The sequence below is a fragment of the Sinohyriopsis cumingii genome, chromosome 1 (assembly GCF_028554795.1).
Source record: "Sinohyriopsis cumingii isolate HCF-2022 chromosome 1, ASM2855479v2, whole genome shotgun sequence".
NCBI classification, from domain to species: Eukaryota; Metazoa; Mollusca; class Bivalvia; order Unionida; family Unionidae; genus Sinohyriopsis; species Sinohyriopsis cumingii.
Genome location: NC_142961.1, coordinates 73,007,583 through 73,030,191, shown reverse-complemented (window position 1 = coordinate 73,030,191; position 22,609 = coordinate 73,007,583). Strand labels below are relative to the sequence as shown.

Genomic DNA, 22,609 nt, shown 5'->3' with positions numbered 1-22,609 from the left:
TCATGCCAATGAAAAGGCTTCATTAGAAAAGTGCCAGTAACGATCTTTGATCAGGGCGACACAATTATATTGTCAGAGGTGGGGAAAATGTGTGAGATCTCCGCTCCTTATGGTACATGGTTATCGTTATTTTGGAGATGATCGACCACGGTGTTATTGCCCGGATCGAGTAAGCAGCGAAAACTTTTGTGCTTCTTGAGCCCTCGCTAGCTTAAAGAATTCCCTGTCCCTTCTCTGGTCCTGAGTCTCTCAAACGTCCAGACCCCCTGTCCCTGGGGCGATTTATTTAATGAGAAGAGTAATTTTACCGTTTCGGCAGAAAGCACTCGGACTGCTTAAAACTTCGTTGTCTGATACATGAACCATGACATTTCTTCCTGGGAACACACATTCCTCGTTTAGCTTAGCCAACCAGGATTAACTTTCTCCAACGGTCAAAATTTGAACACTCCCATCGAAGCCGGAATAATTTTCTCTATGTAGCCTTTTTAAATAAATATTCTGGAAAATATCATTTGATGACATCTGTATCAAACGGCCCCCAGTCTCCCAAAATATTTGCTCTGGCTTGTCTCAACTCTGTCATTTTACGCTACATGACCTTACATTAGCATATCTGCCAACCATTTATAGAACGGTCTCTAATTAAAATTCACTTCTGCACCCGAAACAAGAGCGGTCACCCATTACGAACGGCTACATTATTGAGAGCCTAACCCATCAGTCAATCTAAGTGGTTTCGTGTCATGCTCACCAGGACAGAATGTACTGCGAAGTTATCTAAATAATTATTACATTTTGGACCAGTAATCTGATAGTGACAGTAACAATTATTCATCAAGCATTAAGGCTACATTCCATCTTAATATAATGTGTCCACTTCTTAAGTTCGTAACTACAAACCACGTACAGTGCTGACTTAGATTTATTAAATTAATACAACTTATCCTACATTCGCCCGATTGTCAATCTTATTTGGTCATAATTCACCAACGAGGACCTCTAGGTCTATATTATTTGGCCATTATTCATCAACGAGGCTACCTTAGTCTTTATTCTTTATTATTTGGTCATTATTCTTCGACGAGGTTATCTAGGGATCTTGTTACTGAACTACGGTAAGAGTGACATAAAATAGGGATTTTCGCTTCTCTGATATTGCTCATACCAGAACAATGAAACTTGATTGCTAGATCAAGTCTTACTGTCAGCATCAGCAAATATGATCATGACGTGACGGCATAGTAATCGATTTGTTGAGCTTTAGCCAAGGCCGATTGGACAGAAACTGCAACGTCATATAGTGAAATGATCTCTGAAACTCGTTCGATCCCTTGGATATGGCTCCTTTACATTATATATCGTGCATGGACGCTATTCGAATCGCCATGATGAGTTATTACATTGTTTAACATGGAAAACAATATTTTATGCAGTTATTAATCTACACAGCGTAGTAATGCAATAAAAATACAATTGTGTGTTCTTTCTGTATATTTCCATGAGGATTTACACTAATACTTTTCATCTCAGAGTTTAAGAAGTAAATATTAGTTACGTTTGTGATTCCGGAGCAGTCCATCGGCCTAACGAAGTCTTCGTTGGGCATTGTCTGAAAAGTCCCTACAGGAGTGTCTCTCATTGCGCTATTGCACTTTGCACGTCTGGCCTGAATAAATACGCCTTCAAAAAACCATGGGGCCGTTGAATTCAGGAACACTAAAAGAAAAAGGAAAAGTAAATGTATCATCAAAGTATTATTTACATTTGCAAGAGATACATGACTTGTTTATTTGTTAATATTCACTGTTTGGATGACTAACCAATATTGTTCTCAATGCTTCACTAAATGAATGGTTTTCTGAGTTGATACTGGCGTATTATTTCATTTCATTTCTATGTTATGATTGCAACGATTGCAACATTTTTATAGCTATCTGATCTCGAGAACGGGAATGCTGGCTTTAATTAAAGGGACGCACATACGGGGTGGGGGGGTGGGGGTGGAATGATAGGCAGAAAATGACAGGCTAACAAACAAATATGCTAATAGACAAGCAGACGAATAGATCCAGGACCACATACCTTGTATGATATCGCCTGGGCGGTAGGTAGTACTGTTGACCGTGATGGAAAATGGTGGCTGACTGCCGTTCGCGTTTTGAGCATCAAATCCATGGCCACCTGGAAACATATCGATGCATGTGCTCAGGGGCGGTCCCATTGCGTAACTTAGGACTCCAGGCAGACCAAGCAATGTCAAAATGCACATTGGCAGCATCTTCGAAAGTGAAACTGTACAGTTTGTTCGCCCTCCTCAGATCTATAATAATCAAATAATCTAGTGAAATGAAATGTTGATAACATACTCGGGTCTACCTTTAACATAGTCAATAAATCTGCTGTTAGGTTCTGCCTAGTACCTTTGTCATTGCAAAGATAAAAATGCCCACGCATTCAGTGGTACGGGTGGACCAAACATATTGCTTAAAGGCTGAAACACAATTCGAAGTAACTAGTGAATAATGCAAGCTGGTTTCTGCCGATTTAGTTCTCGAAAAAAGCATTTGTTATCGTGGAATATTTTAAATATTTTAAGAGTTGTAAATCCTATTTCTTTTGGGTTTTGTACAAGCAATATATATTGCCTGTACTATATATATATATATATATATATATATATATATATATATATATATATATATATATATATATATATATATATATATATATATATATATATATATATATATATATATATATATATATATATATAGTAGCTGTGGCTGTAGTTGGTAAAGGTAACTAAGATTTCCATTAGCCAGAATGTTACCACGTGATCAGGTGTTGTGTGTGTGATTTGGATTGTTAACGTAGATTTTCAACAAATTTCAGTCGAATCGCTACGATGTCTGCATAGTAACAGTTTAGATGATGTCTAGCACTGGAGCATCATGCCGCAGACATGTAGCATCATGTCCAACCCAGTCACATTATCCTGACACCAGGCCGACCAGTCCAAGCACTAACCTCCTAATGCTGAGAGCCTAGCGAGGCCGCTGTTAGTACCATTTTTATAATCATTGGTTTGACTAGCTGGGGTTCGAGTTGCGAGTATTGCTGAATAAACTGTGAGGAGAACTACCGGCAGTGAAGACAGAATCGACGTAAGCTTCAAAGGAAATGAAAATTCATAAAATGTTTCGAAACAATTGAAAAAACTGAATTTGAAAGACTAAAATAATTTGTTTGGTAATCTTTTTGCAAAACTCAATCTTTTTCGAAATTCGTGAAAACAATCAGATAAAAAATGTGTATGTTCGCTAGGTTAAAGTCAGAGGTCTCGAGTATTATAGGTATGCAACTGCTGTATACCGAAATGTCAGACTTTGGAAATTTTAGCTAAATTTACCTTATCAAATGGATTTCCTTTACTAAGATATTGAAAACATTGACCCGTTCATATCTGACAAGCCTTTTGAAGTGGTGGAATTAATATAAACTAAGCTATCAAAATAGTTTGAATGAGCTAGCACCATTTTAGTTCCCAATTTAACAACAGGAAGGCCACAAAAGAAAAAAAAAACACTTCAAATCACTTAAAGAGGAAGATATCTTTAATATCTCTGAGCAGTGGTACTCAAAATCTACCAAGAAAAATATTCAGTGGGGCTACAACACTTTGTGGGGTAGATTCATTTATTCATTTATTTATTTAATAATCATAACAATTATTTGTAATAATAAACATAAGTATACTGGGCTGTTCATTAATCTAGGCTTAGATAAAATTGCTTGATACTCAATTTCCTATTAGTTATCATTTTTATAAGCATATATTTTGAAAAAGGCAATATACTGTTTATACGTAGATACAAAAGATAGAAAAAAATTCCTTTCTAAATCAAATCCATATTATAAAAAAGACTAACTTGCTCTTTAATGAATAAAATGTAGTTTATCTTACATTTAATATTTGTTACAGTATTAAACTTTAATAAATCTATTTTATAAATCCATTTTATAGAAAGAAAATATACATGATGATTTTGCAAAATATCTAATTATTTAAAATATGTTTAGAAAAGTTAATGCCAAGCTGAAAACCATATGAAGTTCAGCATGTTGCAAAGAGAAGAATATAGAGGTAGATTGAAGTCAGTTGAGTCTGCAGATTTGGCCCAAAGCTAGATAGCCATACTTTAGGTTGAAGCAGTCCCCAAGGTCACCGGAACACGAATGAGGTTGCTCTCTGAAGCCCATGCTGAGGAATAGCATAAAAACTCTTTTTAAAAATGCCAGGCTGCTATTAATCGCAACCTTTTAGGTTAAATGTAGTCGTTCAACTAATATTGTTACAGATTCCGAGTTTATAAAAGCAAATGGCATATTAAATGGGAAACTAAAGTTTAACATCAAGAATGGCTTTATCAAGATCGACTCAACACAACCCTATTATTCCTCAGTCAGAATGCATGTAGTCAATCAGTCCCGGATGCAAGATAATCCTATCACACTCAGATGCAGGGTTTTGTTACTCTCTATCCACTATGCTACAATGATTTCAATTAAACCATATATCACTTCTAGCTTTTATTATAATTTAATAGAAATTTCAAATGAATAGTTATAGACAAATTAAGAAAACGTATAACAAATAGTTAGATACAAGTACAAAGACTGAAATAGCACATACATGAATTGCCATGCGTTTTTCTAGTGAATCCATAGAGGTTAATAAAATTAAGGCCGATAGAAAACAGAATAAGCAAAATCATGACCGAACGCATCTGTTTAAATGGTTTTGGCACGAAGATTAAAACGCGAATGTCTGTGTTGCAGAATGAATGGAGTTTACTTCATAATAAGTCAAGCACATATGGACAGGATACACAAACTATTAGCGAATAAACAAAGACCGAAATAAACACAATAAAAAAAGGGGCTACTCTAATATAACTCAATAAACAAATTTTTACTGTAGTATAATCCAATACATTAGTGTTATCGAAATGTGACCCAATACATAAAGTGTTACTGAAATAAAATCCAATACATAACGTGTTACAATCTGTTACAGCTTTCTTAAAAAGGGTCAAATTTTACTCGAAGGTAAACGTTTTATTATTGGGTCCACTTTTACTCGAAGGTAAATATTTTATTGTACACCTTTGCTGAATATTTTTCAATTTCTTTGTAATATGACACAATGCTTTTGGTGTTCTTGAAGCACAACGTGACCTTTATATTTGACAGTTTGCAGTCAAAATGAAAAAATTAATTATATCACACGAATAGTCTTCTCCAAGAAATACATCCCTTTTGAAAATCGTAATAATTATAAACCACACATTAGAGAATTTCTAAACACCTCAGTATTTGTACGATTGTACAGTAAGTGTGAAATTTTTTCGACTTCTCGTTTAAAAAAAAAACACTTGTGTCATCATTGATCAAATTATTTTTGTTCAAAAACTGATGTGTTACAATAATTCTGTGCATCAGTTTTATTTGAAAGGCAATTAAATTTGTTTCTCTGGGGCACTTCTCAACCAGAATAATAGATCTACTTTAAAGTTTCATCAGTTAACTGACTGGGTCTATCCTTATGCCTTCCATAACTCTTTTTTATTTTTATTACTTACAAAATATTTTTAAACAAAGTTTACATTCTTATTTTGATTTGTTAAGATCAAAATTATTTAGATTCTTTTATTATAAAATTTTTTTTTTTTTTTATTGATACAATTTCTAATCTTTCTATTCTAATGACCATATTTGAAATAATTGAGAAATATTGAAAGAAATTATAATGTACGTTCAAAGAAAATTATATTCCTAACAGTCTAAAGAAGATTAAACCAAATTCATTTTAATGTCTAGGCATATCGTTTTTTTTCTTTCTGAAAATGTGTTCCTTCCTATCCAGATACTTTTAGGTTTTGATACATTACAATATAAACCAGAAATGCAAAATCCTTCAGAGTTCCGATGGTAGACCTGAACACTGGAGGGTCATCCAAAGGCATCCTCGTCATACTAAGTTTAAAGTAGCTGTCTCAATAGAAGATATCGGTAATATTTCTGTTCTTCTTGAGATCAGTAGAGATAATTCTGTCTCTACGATAAATGAGTATGAAATTACCAGGTCTTCTTGACGACACCCTCTCTGTACATGATAGACCTGGTACAAGTAACCGTTGCTGATGACGCTACTTTGGACTTGTTACAGAATACTCTAAACCACTGGCCAATAGATTTATCAGGTTAAAATACTTTAAAGCATTTTCAAAATGTCCCCGACAGAGCCATTTGCTTTTTCCAAATCAATTAATAAGCTGGGGGTAGACTGATTATTTTCATCGAAGTAGTTCATAAAATCGTTATAAAAAAAACTCCAATATTTCCACTAATAAATATCCTTTCATAAAAGCTTTCTGGGCATCACTTATTATAGACGGAAGAACCTTATCGATCCTATTTGCAACTGAGGCTGATGCGATATTGTAAGCCCACGTTTAAAGATGAAATAGGTCTCCTTTTTATAAATCTTATCTCTTTATCTTCTTTTGGATTACATGTGATAATTATCTGAGACTCCATTTTATCCTTTGCAAGGGCCATTTTAGATTCAGAATTTAGGAGTCTCATGATAATTGACTTTGGTACACATGTGGGAGAGGGGATGACAAATATGTCTCCCCAGTTCAGGCCATTATTCGTGGCTCCTTTCGTTACCTGGCAAATTATGAGTCATTTTCCAATCCTGTGATCCGATTTGTTATTTTCTGCTCCAATTCTAATTTCAAAATTTATTTTCCTTTTTTCCAATAAGCGGAAACACAATTTCAGATACCACCACTCCCGATTCATTTCTTGCTACCAGTAAATTAATTCCATCTTTTGTAATGGCGCCTTTGAGAGTCAGTTGAATGTCTTGCAGGTTCCTCTGAATCTCACAAGAAACACTCTGTTCCCTATTGCCAATAACTAAATCTCCTGAGTCTTGTGCTGTACTGGATTAGGAATCAGATGATACAGTATGTTTGTGTAAGCAAGAATATGTTGGCACATGAGGAACTCTAAATTTTGATCAGTCCATTTGAAATTAGGGACGTTCGCTCTCATTACTGACATGGACTCGTCTGTGTTTATAAACGGTGGGCAAACATATCGTAATCAAGCTGGAATATTAGCCGAATATTCGATTTTGTTGAAAACAACTATTTCACGACATGTATCTGCTTATGATAAAGAAAAAGGAGGGCTCAATCCAAATAAACGCAAAATAACCGACTGGTTCTTTGTTTCATTAACCTTTCCACATGAGCCAAACTTCAAATAGAAACCAGTATACCAGTCTTGCGGAAGTATCTTAAATTGTTTCGAACGATACGACTTCATTAGAAACCCTAATCACCAGGTTCAAGTAACCACTTTGGCAAAATCCAGCCATTTACAATAACCAACAAACATTGTGCAGTTCTACTTGATCTATAATATGTGAAACTGAGAATGTTATGTCCTCAATGAGCTTCTGTACGGGTAAAATCCTGGTGATAAAACGAGAACGTTATATAGCAGCATAAAAAAGGTCGACAAAAATTATTCACGCTCTATCTTAAATAGAGGAAACGAACTTTAACGCAAGCCTCGTGATACAAAGAATTAACGCACCTCGTATTATTTCGTCAATGGCTCTGGCCATGAATCATCGTTTGTTTTTCAAAGTTTATGTGATCAGTCGTACGGAAGCTGTACTTAATACTCTCAACGCGCATGGCAGAACACAGTCCACTTGAGACGTTAACTGGTTTAAATGAAACTAATTATATTTCATATCCAGTCTCAACTCGAAAGCCTAATCTTGAAAACATAGGACAAATAACACATCAGATGCTGATGTAAGTCCATAACTAAATATATGATATTGACTATTTAGTTTCATACGATACGCCATTTTGCTTAGTCATTTGGTGCAAATACTCCAGTAGACTTAGGTAAATCACTTCCTTGGGATTTGGTAGTTTGCCGCTTTTTTTGGACAGCAACGTAGAAATATTGATTCGTATATGTTCGAAATCAAGAAGTATATTTCTGTACCCATAAATGTAGTTTGACCAAAAATAAAATAAAAATGGAAAATATTTCGTTCCTAAAATAAGTTTACCATAATCTTATCTTAACAATAAAATGAAAGGGAACTATGAAAGTTTGTGTACACAGCAAGTAATATACAAAAATACATACATACTATTTTGCCTAAGTAAAAGTAATTGCAAAGTGAATACAAGTCACAGCTGATATACCATTATCTGACAGAAATATCAAGACTGATAAACCATTATCTGATAGTAATATCAAGGCTGATATACTATTACCTGATTGAAATATCAAGTTTGATATACCGTTATCCGATAGAAATATCAAGGTTGAAATCAGTAAGGTAAAATGTCTGTGGTATGAGAAAGATCACTATAGGTGCATCCATTTGCTCTTATGTACTTATGCCCAATGAAGGTGTGCATCTTAGAGGGAAATGGAAGGGGCATTATTTGTGTGCTCTTTTTTCTCTATCCAGAACAGGGGTCTCAAACTCAAACCACCCTGAGGGCCGCATGATGGGATTTTCAGTGGCCCAAGGGCCGCACCACCTTTGTTATCTCTCATGACACCTTGTGACGCCAATCGTTTTGCGGGTCACAGGATATGGCTTGGCGGGCCGCGTGTTTGAGATCCCTACTCTACAGTCTTATAGCGAAACTTGCTCTTACTGAATCTTCGTTGCACTGACTAACATTGGTAAAGAAACTTCTTTGTTTGCTTATTGCTGATTTAAGTTGCATAACTCTATCCTCTCTAATTTTGCCCGCGTAAGCGTCATATTTCTCACGGTGCACTGTTTCGTAGTGCTGACGCACGTTATACTCCTTCGCAACAGCTATCGTTTGTTGACAAACGAGACATTGAATTTTATCGCTAACCTCAGTGACAAAATATAAATCCTCCCATTTGACTTGAAAAACTCTCTTTTCGTCCGCGAGTTTTCTTTTTTTCGAAACAGAAGACATTTATACGGGCTTTTATGTTTATCAAAATGCAGCAAAATCAACTTCATAATTCAACATCAACTCAATTACTTTACTAAAAAACCGGAACCGGAAGTCTGCATTAAGGGCGACAATTTATAGAAAGACTACGAATAAATAAGTAAGTCAGAGTTTCTTATGGTTAGAATGGCGCTAACGTTAAAGTTCAAAAGGCGGCTAGAGAAAAAGAAATAAATGAATAGTCAATTTTTTGAAAATCCCAAAATGCGTCGCGGGCCGCACAATATGCCCTTGCGGGCCGCGTGTTTGAGACCCCTGATGTATGATATAGGGCACAATAGAAGTCATAATCATCCTTTTTGTTTTATTCAAATTAAACCTCAGTGATGATATATGCAAAGTCAGCTCTGTACCAAAATGTCTCATGAAATTTAAAAGTTGGAATATTTTTCAATTTCCAGAGGGATGGTGTTTATAATCTTTGACGTTTGCATCCATCCACACGCATGTTAAGACTCAATGTCTACATCTCAGTAACTATAACCGTAACAAAACAAAAAACAAGCCCTGATTTAACTAAAAAATGTGTGGGGTTACTAGAAAAAGGAACAGCTTCTTTTCAATCAACTGATACCGAATCAAAAGTGTTGTCAACTTTTTATATTCGTTCCTGCTTAATGTTTCTTTTGGCATTTGTAAATAAAGAGGAATGGCCGTGTTGTGATCTCTCTTCTTCAAAGCTGATGTTTCAACGAAAGGGTCCATATAAGCAGACCAAAGATTTTGATTTAGAAAGGAGGTGTTGTCTTGTATTTCATTGTGAAACACACTCTTTCACATTTTCTCTCTCGATTTATTGTGTTACCATTTCAAAAAAAACTAAGGCGACGACCTCTTTAAAAATATTTAATGAGTTCGTCATAAAAGTGATGGACGAAGAAGTGGGTAAGATGAAGGACACGTGGGCGGATGATCAGAGGAACAGCGAGAATTAGAGCAGTGAGAGGGAATTTCTACGACTCAACCGAAATTAGATGAGGATCCAAGAGATAATTGAGGCTGAGGGTAGAAGAAGATTGGGCCGCTGATGGGGGAGGAGGAGAATTGGGAGAAGGAAGTCAACGGGCTTCGTTTTAGGGTCAATATTACCGTTCGCTGTACAACGGAACACTTGCAGATGTGTCGTTGCTGCCGAGTACGGCTCGCAAGGTGGAGTTGTGCTGAATATCGGTAAACACATATGATCCAGGTTTAAACCGATGGCTCTTTTCAGGGCCACAAGATCTCTATGAAAGAGCAATACTGCTCAAATTCATTGCCAATCTGTGTTTGCATATTTGTGTATGTATATGTCTTTGTTCATGACCCATCTGAAACTAAAAAAACCTTACCACTCTTGTGTTTGTGGGTATAGTCTATATATAGTCACTACCTAACCTTGTTTGTTTGTGTGCTTGTCAGTATAGTGTGTCTATAAAACACCTACCTTTGCCTTGCTTGAGTATGTGTATATATCTTTAATTCCACTTTCGTTTACATGCTACCCATTTCATTGGGTAGTAGGTATGGGGCTTATAGTCACTACAAAAGTTGGGGTCTACAGTGTGACAGTTTATAGTGATGTCTAACACTGGGGTATCATGTCGCAGACATGTGGCAGCATGCCCCAGCCATCCACAGGCCGAGCGCCAAGCGAGGCAGCTGCTTATACTATTTTTGTAAGTTTTTGGTATGACTCTGTTGGGTTTCGAACCCGCGACCTCCTGCATCCAAGTCAAATGCTCTAACCACTAGGCCACCAGAGCGGTGTGTGTGTGTTGGATGATAATCAAAAAGTATGCTTTGAATAGTAAGGTGAAGGTGATATGTCGATTAGTAAAAAAAGCTGGATGCTGGACAGCAATCAAAAAGTAGCTGCATACTATTTTGGGATAATATGCACAAATATGAACATAACATTTCCCACTGGGAACCATAAAACCTCAGCATTTTAAACGTATGTTAAGCTCTGTAAGTTACATGCGTGGAACACAATGGCCCATCATATTAAACCTATAGATTCAACATTACCATTCCAAAACGGGGTCATAACTCTTCCTCCTCCCCACCCCAACCCCGATAAGGGACCACATTGTCCCGCGATGGAAACCTACTGCGCAATGGGAATTCTGGTAAGTGGTTTAAATGCCACATATTATTAAAAACTGTTAATTTTATATTAGTTCCTGACAACAGAACTTTAATTGTATTAGAACAAACCTGAAACAATTTGTCCCATCTTTGTATGGCCTTCTAAACATTTCTCTACCAGCTCCACAAAAATGTAGCATCATCGGCGAGAATTTATCTTTAGGCGTGAAAAGCGATACTCTCTTTTTTAGAAATACATGTAACTATTATTTACACTACAAATAATGACTTAATTCAATTTCTAATTTCTCTGCTGAGTCTTATAATTAAACATACGTAGATGTAGATAAGTGAAAAAGACGAAATAAGAAGGAATGAATACAAGAATGAATAAAGGGACAAAGGAATTAATATACAAAAAGAGATACAAATGTGAGAATTATGATATATATAAATTTATGCAAGAATGAGAATAAACAAGAGGAGACTAAATGATCATGGTGTAAGATTACAAGGTCAAATAGGAAGCAATTCATTCCTAAAATGACACTCCATTAAGCAAACGAACATTGTAACTAGAGTGAAATCATTAACGGAAATACCTTTACTCCCTGTGAATTAGTACACTCGACGGATCCTACTTCTGAACGGGGTTTTATTTCCCGTTTTTATTAAACCGAACCATCAATCATTGTGTTTTCTTGGCCGCTGGCCTTTCGGGCACAAATAATGTACGCTTTCAACATGCCAATGTTTCCCAGTCAAAACAGGGACAGGAGTCTAACACAGAAAGCAAATTTATCATAGTCTACAATTTCATTGATTGAAGCAAATTTGTATTTACTGAAAGGGCTTTACTGAATCGGTTTCACAAGAACAATACAAATTATCTTCAACAATTTGAGTAAAATTGCAACTGTCTCATTTGTGATTACAGCAACGAGCCACGCACTGCAAGACCCACAACGATCCACACACTGCAAAACCCACAACGATCCACACACCGTAAACCATACAACGATCCATACACTGCAAGACACACAACGATCCACACAGTGCAAATGACGTAAAAGAAATGGCATTTAAAATCCCACGAAGATAGGTGCTTTTTGCCAAAACAAGGCACACGTGTATGTGAAAACATCTCTGTGTACAATTAAAGTCTATCTTAAAATTAGGACGTGGTAATAGAAACAATCAACTTAAATCAAACCCGACGTGGTAGTAGGAACAATCAACTTAAATAACATCTGACGTGGTAATAGGAACAATGAACATAAGTAAAATCTTGCGTGGTAACAGGAACAATCAACTTAAAAACAATCTTGCGTGGTAACAGGAACAATCAATTTTAGTTAAATCTTGCGTGGTAATGTGAACAATCAGCTTAAATAAATCTTACGTGGTAATAGGAACTATCAACTTAAGTAAAATCTTGCGGGGTACGTAATAGGAAAATTCAAATTAAATATCTCATCGAGAGAGAATTTAGATGATGAACACAGTTTACAGCCTTCCAATGCCTGCAACAAAGTTATGTTAACAAACTTTTAACAATGTATGTGTGTGTTAAATAATTTGCGTAGTTAATGTGTCTTGCTTCGTGCAACAGCGGGCCCCGGGTGGCCGAGTGGTCTAAAGCGCTCGCATTTACCGACAACTTCAAACTTACCTCTGTCCGTGTGGGTTCGAGTTTCTAGCGTAGCCAATGTGGGTATGTAAGAATGCTCGCAGGTAGCTTCCCGTGGGTCGGTTGTTCTTACCGGGGTTTTTCCGAGTTCTTCCTCCATAAGTTATACTGGCCGCCATGTATGTGCTCAAAAATGGCGTTATACCCATAACAACAAAAATTTTGTCCAACATATCCATTTAAAACCAATTAAAAGTGAATGAAAATTTGATTAACTCATTCATATCGTAAAATCGGACACATTTACTATCTGTGTGTGTTTGGTTTTCTTGTGTGTTTTGATTTGTTATCATCCGCATCTTGCTGTTTCTATTTGGTATATATGATGATTCTATCACATAGACACAAATTTGTTGTTGTTGTTGTGGCGATTAAAGCAGTTATTTAGCACAATTTCGGCTATACGTGGCGGCCGTATAAATGTTGGAGGCAGAACACAGGAAAATCCCAGAAAGAACTATCGACCCACTTGAAGCAACTGGCAATTCTTTCTCACGCACCCAGGTTAGCCGAGCCCGATAATCGAATCCACGCAGACGGCGGTGAACTTCCTTAGCACATAGTAACACGCCTCGGATCCTCCAAACGACTCTTTCACATAAATAGTTAAATGTTTTATCATCATATTCTCTTAGTACATAGTAACAGACCTTCGATCTTTCCCATAAAAGTTGTTTCTTTGGACACATTTCGACAACGTTGACAACTGGCGTTCCTTTGTTCCCTTGTTTCTTAATACCAACACTCTAGCACCTTACCACCCATTTTTTTTTTTTTTTTTTTTGGTAGAAGTACCGTTTCAAACAATTTCCGAATTTGACAGCGTTAGACATTTTGGATGTTGTCGTATATGAGACCCATTATAAGTGAATGTAATGTGAAAAATTATACTGTGCTATAAACTTCGAAGTTTTAGTTTAGTATTTATAGGTTACTGCATTTGTATGGGAAAATATGAACGAGTTTTTCGGATGGAAATACTGCACGATCTTGGAAGTGCAGTATATCCATCTGACAAAAGAGTTCATATTTTCCCATACAAATGCAGTTACCTTTTATTATATGCTAATTTTCTTATTTTACCTAAGGCTTAATTACGTAAACAAAATTACACTACACGAAACAAAGTAAATGAATGTATGCCGTATTCCAAACACAATACACAAGCACAGATTCATCATTACAACATTTTTAATACGCATATAACTCCGTCCAGATAAATTTGAACTTAGTCGCGCGCTGGGCATACATTTCGAAATAAAATGGCGTTTTGGTCTACTTAAAATTGAAATTTGGAGTCATATTATAAATGAATACGCATTGCAACAAATTTTCCATTTGATCTAGAATTAATAGATTTTGATATTTTTGTAGTTTCTACGAAATTTCGAGATTATGGACTGAATTTATCTGTGCCAATTCTACATGAAGTATATCGGATTTCAGCAGCATGTTAACATCTGCAACTGTGGTTCTGTTATGTTACTGAATGTTTGAAATCATATTGTGGGGAAAAATATGAAGCCTCTTAATTGCAAATATCCAACAGACGCTATGGAATATATTTATTTCATTTTGAGTGCAGTAAGGAGGATGTAATTGCACTTGGAATATAGTCGACATTACAGTATAATTTCGAAATGTGTAATCAAGCTTGATATCCCATGACATGGCTCGTGTAATTCGGATTTTCAGAACTAAGAAAGTACATTTTGAGGAAATTCAGGATATAAAACTAAGTATATTTTTGTCAATTTTATTACCAGCTAAAGAAGACAGTTTATGCCTTGTCACTTGCATGTTATTTGTAGTGACCCAGGAATTTTATGAAATCTGGGTTTCTATCGCCCACCTAAATCCGAAACATTATATCAAAAAAGTTAACGCGGAATGTAGCAAAGCATCTGGTATGTGGCAGTCCACGAAACATCTGCTTTAGTTCATTCAGAAACAAATTAAATCAACCAAAACGCAAAACGCCTACTACGTGAGAGTACATGATTTGTTTACAAAATCAAAAGTGCTGGCGTCTGCGTCCAGTGTTTGTTTACAATAGAAAGTAGTTCCTTTATCATTGCAATATGAAGTACGCGCGAGTGCAATATCGTAAAGTACTGAACGATTCTGACAATGTAAAGTTAACGGAGAAAAAATTAGCATATAATAATGTCGTATACGAGATAGTAGTACACAAAATATCAATGCTCAAGTGACAATTTTATGTTTCTCAAAACAGCACCAAGGACTGGTATTCAAATCTGACTGTGTCCCAGAAATGTCACTTCTTATCTATTCAATTTGTCCTTTGCTTTGAATTTCATTTATAATGTTATGGTTTTCGACACAAGTAAAATGATATCAACGATAAAGATATGTTTTCTGTTGACCTTTAAAATTGAAGTCCACGTAATCTTCAATAACTCAAATATACAATTCCTCGAATATTCGGCATCACTCTAATGACATGCTCAATCCGCGCGGCTAATTGTTTTTTTTCTTGACTGCGCCTCTCCAGAAATCGAAACGGCCGAAAGCTCGAACAAAACTTTGGGTATCTCTCCAATTTGAGTTTTCGAAGTAATACTATTGTAACATTTCCCATTATCAGTGGAAAAAGCAACACTTAATTGTCTGCATAAAAAGAAAATTCTTAAAGACTATTTTCGAACTTATTTGGTTTGATAGTTGAAATAAAAAGTGTAATAAAAATACGAATGTGTTCAGGTTCCGGCAACACAATGTCTTCACACTGCTTGTTATCGCCGATTTGTTAATAGATATAATGATGCATCTGTACAGGTCTGAGCAATATCGCCGCCATCTACATGACGTGTATTTTGCCAGTGGTCATCGCGCTAATAAAGCTGTACCGACAATGTAATGTACATTCTCATTGTTTATTCTCTTGATTATGATATTAAGCATAATTAAGGATTACATGCAAACACGTTAAAGTCATTTTTGTTTCCGTGAAGATATGTGTCGACTACAGTGACCAGAGAAAATGTAAATAGTGGCATATGCAAATAATTAGCCCTATAACTGTAACAAGAGTTTTAGTTGCGATTTGATACAAATTATATTTTATCATTATGTTTCAAGATGCCACAAATTTATATTTTATCATTTTGTTTCATAAAAATAATCTGCAAAGCAACTAAAATAGGATTATATTTTGCTGTGTGCATTAGAAGTCGAAAGCGATGTGTCACACTCTTATTGTAATCGATCTATTGTTTGATAAATTACCTTGTTCATCATAAGTAGTAATAAATATTAATCATTTTGAAAGAAACAAAAAGTAAACAACAAGAACAGTATTAAACAAGATTTTCATAAGTGGGCGAAAAGAACTTCCAGGAATTCAAGATAACACAATTTCTTTGTCTTAACTGCCGAGTGTTGATACCAGCTCTAATAATAACACGATTTTCATATTAGTTGCTATTGTACAAATGTTTGATGTCAGTTCGGCGTCCGTTTCTTTTAGGTCAAAGTGGACACTATTAGAAGTCTTTTAGGAAGAGTAGCGACAACACCATTTTTCATATAGCTGTCATGAACTATTATAACCATTTTCATACAGGACCATGTTAGGTATAATGAGAAGTCTACTGCTGAAACCCCATACTAATTTGGTCAACCATTTGGAGAGGAGTAGAGACACTAATATTTTCAAGATATGACTATCGAGTCAGGAGTAGCAATAACATGATTTTCAAGAAGGCAGCTGGTGTGGCTATACTTGACATCACGTCTGCACCGTTTTAACTTAAGTTCTTGTATATAAAAAAACCCACGCGTTATTATGATTTTCTATTCAGGAAAAGTTACGATAACCAGATTTTCAAGATGGCTGCCATGTCGGCCATATTGGATGTCAGATTAGCATCAGTTTTAGCTAAGACCAGCAAAATGTCATAGGAAGTCTTTTGCTGAAAACCCCGTGTTAGTACGACCATCCATTCAAGAGGAGTAGCAGTAAGATGTAGTTATTTCATGTGGCCCGCAACGGCACCTTGAACTTAAGTAAGATAAATTGGGGAAGCAAAACATGTTTTCCTAACAAGGTTCGAAGATACATGCATGTCGGTAATTTCTTGCGACCCGAACAAATTCCAGTAGTCTTCGCAGTGAGTCAGTTTTTATTTTTTATTTTAAGATTTCAGAAAACGCAATAAGCAACTGTTAGATCGAATAAAGAGAACTGAAAATAATCTGCAAACAATATCCCCGTTTTAGGTGTATTAATGCAGTAGTAGTAATAGTAGTAGTAGTAGTAGTAGTAGTAGTAAATGTTTTCTATCCGCACAAACAGGCTTTGGATGATCTACTGATTAGATTCAATTCAGTTCGTATATAATTAAAAACAGGCAGATCTTGCAAGTTGAGAACAATTAACAGAGATCCTTTACTAAAGAAAGTTACGATGACTACATAGTTACTAATCAATATACATACATAATAATATGTGGTCATATCGGCGCGAATATTATATATGGCGGTTCATAACCAAACTATATAACAAATGTGTCATGAAGTCTAGACAGTCAATTGCATACTAGAGTTTTCTCACGCATTTATTAGATTCTAATCCTGGAAAGATATGAATAATTTTGTGATACAAAACGTCATGGTGACGAGTATAACAGGACATGCGCAAAAAGGTGAATTCGTCTTCGAAGTCAGTGCTTCAAAGATTACAAAAGTCGCTGCTTTTTTGTTTATAGAATAATATGGTCCGGCTTTTTGCTAGTATTTGGGCTGAAATTCTATATTTTGTAAAAGAGGTCTAAATTTGATGTAAAGTGTATGTGCTGTATGTGGGTTTTTTCTTCTTCTTCTCCTCTGCATGATATTAGAGGATTTAATATTGTTACTATAATATGTTATGATTCGCCCCACCACATAAACAAAACAGCCCCTCATTACAACCACCAATATAATCTAATTCCTAGATCAGATTGAATTAGTTTACTTTGTATTTGTATTAGATTAAATCAGATCCGATTTTGATGATTAAATTACAAAACATTACATTACCTCGCATTCAAATGGAAAGCATTGTCATATATAAGTACTGACTAATTCATTAAATATAATTCATTTACATTGTTCAGTATTACCATTTCGGTCTTTATTACTGAGTTGACGACCGGCGTGGAGGCCAATGCGAATCTTACACATAAAACGTTTGAACTTGTTTTGAACTGATGATAAATGAACCTCAGAAACAAATTTATAAAAAGTATGCGAACATTTAAATTGCAAAAATTCCTATCTTACAATATTGCAGATACCGTGGGACCTCAGTTAAAATATATCAGGACATTGAGACTCGGCTAACATTTTCATCCACTCGGACTATCTTCTCAAAGAATGTGTTCAACGGTGGATGCGTCTTTTACGCTGTCTAGCAGAATATTTCAGCACTGCAGCTATATAAATGACAGATATTCTGACGAACTCGAAATATTTTAAAGCGCTATGAAGGGAAAAGTTCCTTACCGTTGGCTCGAGCTATCTCTCTCTTCAGCTATCACAACTAATATTGTTTGTCTTCTTATTTCCTTGCCAACGGAATGAAGAATGAAGCGTTGTACTAACACTGACTCGAACGTATCTGCCCACTTTATTTGCACTCAGAAAGGTTGGAAGATATTTCTAAACTTATTACACATCACTGACTAACGATCATGAGTCGACTTGAGCTCCTGTATAACATAAGCTTGATGTAGAAGTTGGCACTCTTTCGCAAGATGTAATGAATTATCAATACAACTTGTACTTCGGTTAGAAAGATCGTCACCATTTGACCTTCGTGCGTAAGGCAGCTTGATGATGAAACTGGTTGGCTATCGGTGTTTATGAAGGAAACAAAAAAAAAAAAAACTTTAACCGCTTTCAACCCGAAAGAAACGTTCACAAAGTGAGAGAAATATATACAGGCTCGCTCGTATGATTACTTTTCAACATTGTCAGGACGGTCATTTCACTTGACCTTACTCGTTTTAGGCTATTTATCACATGTTCATATTACTCATTACAAAAAGGACATCACGCGCGATATTGTTTGTGCTCCAAGATTATATGCTCGCATTACGGTATATGCAACTCATTTGGACAAGATATAACGGTACAAACACGACGTTTAGTTTTATTAATGATTTTTAATTTTATCAAATATATACTATGATCATAACAAAAGTATCAAAAAGCACACGATGCGAATCGTCTCATGGCGTAGTACAGTTATGTGCATTTCTATTATTTTTTTCTCATTTTGTATTACCAGTTTCTTCAGACGAAATACCCAAAGTTCTGAGAAATTTAAAAGCTAACAATTCGCTTGGTGAAGATTCTGTCTTCTATCTTGAATGAATATAAGAAATGTACATGAGAAAAAATATTGGAATTTAATTCACAGTACTGCAGGTTCCTCTTTTATTTTCACTTAGTAACTTAGAGAAATACAATCAATCATCCCTAACAGTACGTATGTATGTATGAATGTATATATGTATGTATGTGCAGCAGCAACTACAGCCTGACTGCTTGTAGTAGAAGCATAACTACAACCGACACTATAACTACTTTCATCACTAATAACAATTTCGATAAACAGTACATTTGGAAATATTCAGACTTCAAGGTGATGATTCACACATTTCGAAGGGGGATGATTCACACATTTCGAGGGATGATTCACACATTTCGAAGGGGATGATTCACACATTTCAAAGGGGATGATTCACACATTTCGGATCACACATTTCGAAGGGGGTGATTCACACATTTCGAAGGGGATGATTCCCACATTTCGAAGAGGATGATTCCCACATTTCGAAGGGGATGATTCCCACATTTCGAAGGGGATGATTCACACATTTCAAAGGGGATGATTCACATATTTCGAAGGGGGATGATTCACACATTTCGAAGGGGATGATTCCCACATTTCGAAGAGGATGATTCCCACATTTCAAAGGGGATGATTCACACATTTCGAATGGGATGATTCACACATTTCGAATCACACATTTCGAAGGCGGATGATTCCCACATTTCGAAGAGGATGATTCCCACATTTCGAAGGGGATGTGTGAATAATATATGATGCTTAGTGCAACATATCCATTAATGTCAATTAAGTGAATGTAGATTTGATTAACTCATTCAGATGGAGTAAATGACACATTCTCTCTCTCTCTCTCTCTGTGTTTGTTAAATTTGTTTGTCTTTATTTCTTCACATCATCATTTTACAATTTGTGTTTTTGTTCTTAATAATTTTGTCACATGAAGACTTGCATGTATAATCATCATATTTTCTTGGCATCGTAATACACCTCTCTTCAACATGATTCTGTCACATAAACACTTAAATGTTCAATCATCGTAAATTTCTACAATGTTGGCAACTGGCGTTTCTTTGTTCCCTTGCTTCTTAATACAAAATCTGCAGCACCTTACCAACTATGTTTACCGTATTAGCACCATTTCAAATAATTTCCGAATTTGCGTTATAAATTTTGGATTTTTAGTTTAGTATTTTCGTTAACGAGATGGTAATATACAATTTATGAGTGGTCATGTGAATATTTTTTGATTTACAAAACACCACCAAGGATTGCTATTTAAATATGACATTGCGCCAGAAATGTCACACGTTATCTATTTAAGTTGTCATTTGCTATACATTTCGTTTGTAATGTTATGGTTGTCGACACAAGTGAAATGATAACAACGACAAGGGATATTTCATGTTCACCTTGAAATTTTAAGTCCACAAAAATTTAAATAACTCAAACTTGCAATTCCTGGAATATTCGGCATCACTCAAATTACATTCTCATTCCCCGTGTTTTTCTTATTAGTGACTCTCCAGAATCCGTTGAAAACTTGAAAGAAAAAGCTTAGGACTCTCAGCAATTTGTTTTTTCGAATATTGTTGTAAATTTTCGCTTTATCAATGGAAAAATAAATCCCTTATTCTTTGAATGAAAAGAAAATTCTTAGAGGTATTTTTTTTTCTCAAATAGATTTGTGGTGAGGATTATGATGAAAAGTGTTGTGACAAACGTAGGTGTTTACGTTCCGGCGTACATAATGCTGTCACATTTGCTTCGTATGGGTTAGGCCGACTAGTTTACAGACAGAATGATGAATCTAAACAGGACTGAACAATATCGCCGCCAGGAAAAAAAAAGGACGTTATTTGCCTGTGGCCGTGGCGCTAATAAGGCTGTACCGGCAATGTAAGATACAGTCGCATTGTTTCTTATCCTGCATATGACATTTAGATATATTGCTCACATTAACAAGTGTGTAAAGGTTGTACTTGGATAGGAATACTTAAGGCTTACATACAAACACGTGAAAACATCTTGTTTCCATTAAGGTGTTTGTTGATCAAAGTGACCAGATAAAATGTAAATAATGGTATGTGCAAATAATTCGTACCATAACTGCAACAATGGTTTTAGTTGCGCTTTGACTCACATTATATTTTATCATTATGTTTCACACCAATTATCTGCAAAACAACGCAAAGCATAAACGGGCATACATTTCTACGTACCTTCTTCTTCTCTCAAAAAACGAGTCCCTTAAACGCACAAATTAAAACTGTTGTATTTTGCGGTGTATCTTATAAGTCGAGAGTAATTAGTCACACGCCATCTGTAATATATCGATTGCTTGAAACACTACCTTCATCATTATAGGCAGTAATACATATTACTTATTTTGAATGAAGAAAAGAAAACATCAGCAACAACAGAGAGTCCCACGAAGGGAATGGCGGTTATCTGGGCGAAAAGAATTTTCAATCGAGAGTAATAAGTCACACTCCTGCTGTAATCGATGCATTGTTTGATAAACTACATTGATCATCAGAGGTAGTATTACATATTACTCTTCTGGGAAATAAACAAAAAGAAGAGAACACACAAAAAAAGAAACGAAATAGTATTCTGTATAAAAGTAGTATGTAATATGTACAAGGAGTCTGACGCTGACCTGACCATATGCTCAGTCATGGCTGTGCAGTTTATGTAGGGAACGTGGCGCTGACTTGAACCTATGTTTCGTCATGGTTGTGCAATATATACAAGGCATATGGCACTGATCTGACGACATGTCCTGTCATTGCTGTGTAATAGATACAGGGAATTTGGCACTGACCCGATCACATGTTCAGTCATGTTTGTGCAGTAGATACAAGGAATGCGACGCACATATGAACAAATGTTCGGTCACGTCCGTGCAGATTAACCATGCTGATTAACGCAGCTGTAGTGTATATGCGTATGCATAAAAAGATGTGCGTGATTCCGCATACTGACTTTGAAAGGATCACGTTTAAGACAATGTGTCAACAAGGCATTTTACATACAGTTACTGGATCAAAAAATTTAGTTTAGTTTATTATTTTTTTACCAAAAAAACGGTAGAAGTCTAGATGTCACAGTGCTCTCATTATATACAACTTAAAGTAATTTATTCCACCATTTTTGCTGTTTTCTAGATTCGCTGAGTTTTTAAGTAGTTGACGAATTGTCTAGTCGACAAAGAGTACATCCAAGCAATCTTGCTCCAAGACTTTATCTTGTAGTCGAATGTAATGCATTGCACAGTGTCTAGAATGCAACATGTGAACACAACGTCATCTTGTACAAGAATGTAATGCATTAAACAGCGTCTAACATGCATCATACACAGCGTCATTTTGTTCTCGA

At 35.7% G+C, this 22,609-nt stretch overlaps 1 protein-coding gene across 4 annotated transcripts in view; it reads right to left on the bottom strand.

The window, feature by feature from the left end:
* LOC149807117 (putative defense protein Hdd11-like) overlaps positions 1-22,609 on the bottom strand; it is a 39,154-nt gene that overhangs the window by 10,323 nt on the left and 6,222 nt on the right. For 2 of the 4 annotated variants that reach the window (XM_089962236.1, XM_089962227.1), the window contains 2 exons: positions 2,086-2,323; positions 1,559-1,719 (listed from right to left, as the gene is read on the bottom strand). In XM_089962236.1, coding sequence (XP_089818362.1) covers positions 1,559-1,719; positions 2,086-2,281 — 357 coding nt within the window. In that variant the 5' untranslated portion in view covers positions 2,282-2,323. Of the gene's footprint in view, positions 1-1,558; positions 1,720-2,085; positions 2,324-4,201; positions 4,265-18,378; positions 18,537-22,609 lie in introns of those variants that run through there. The other 2 variants (XM_089962255.1, XM_089962246.1) reach the window with 2 other exon arrangements.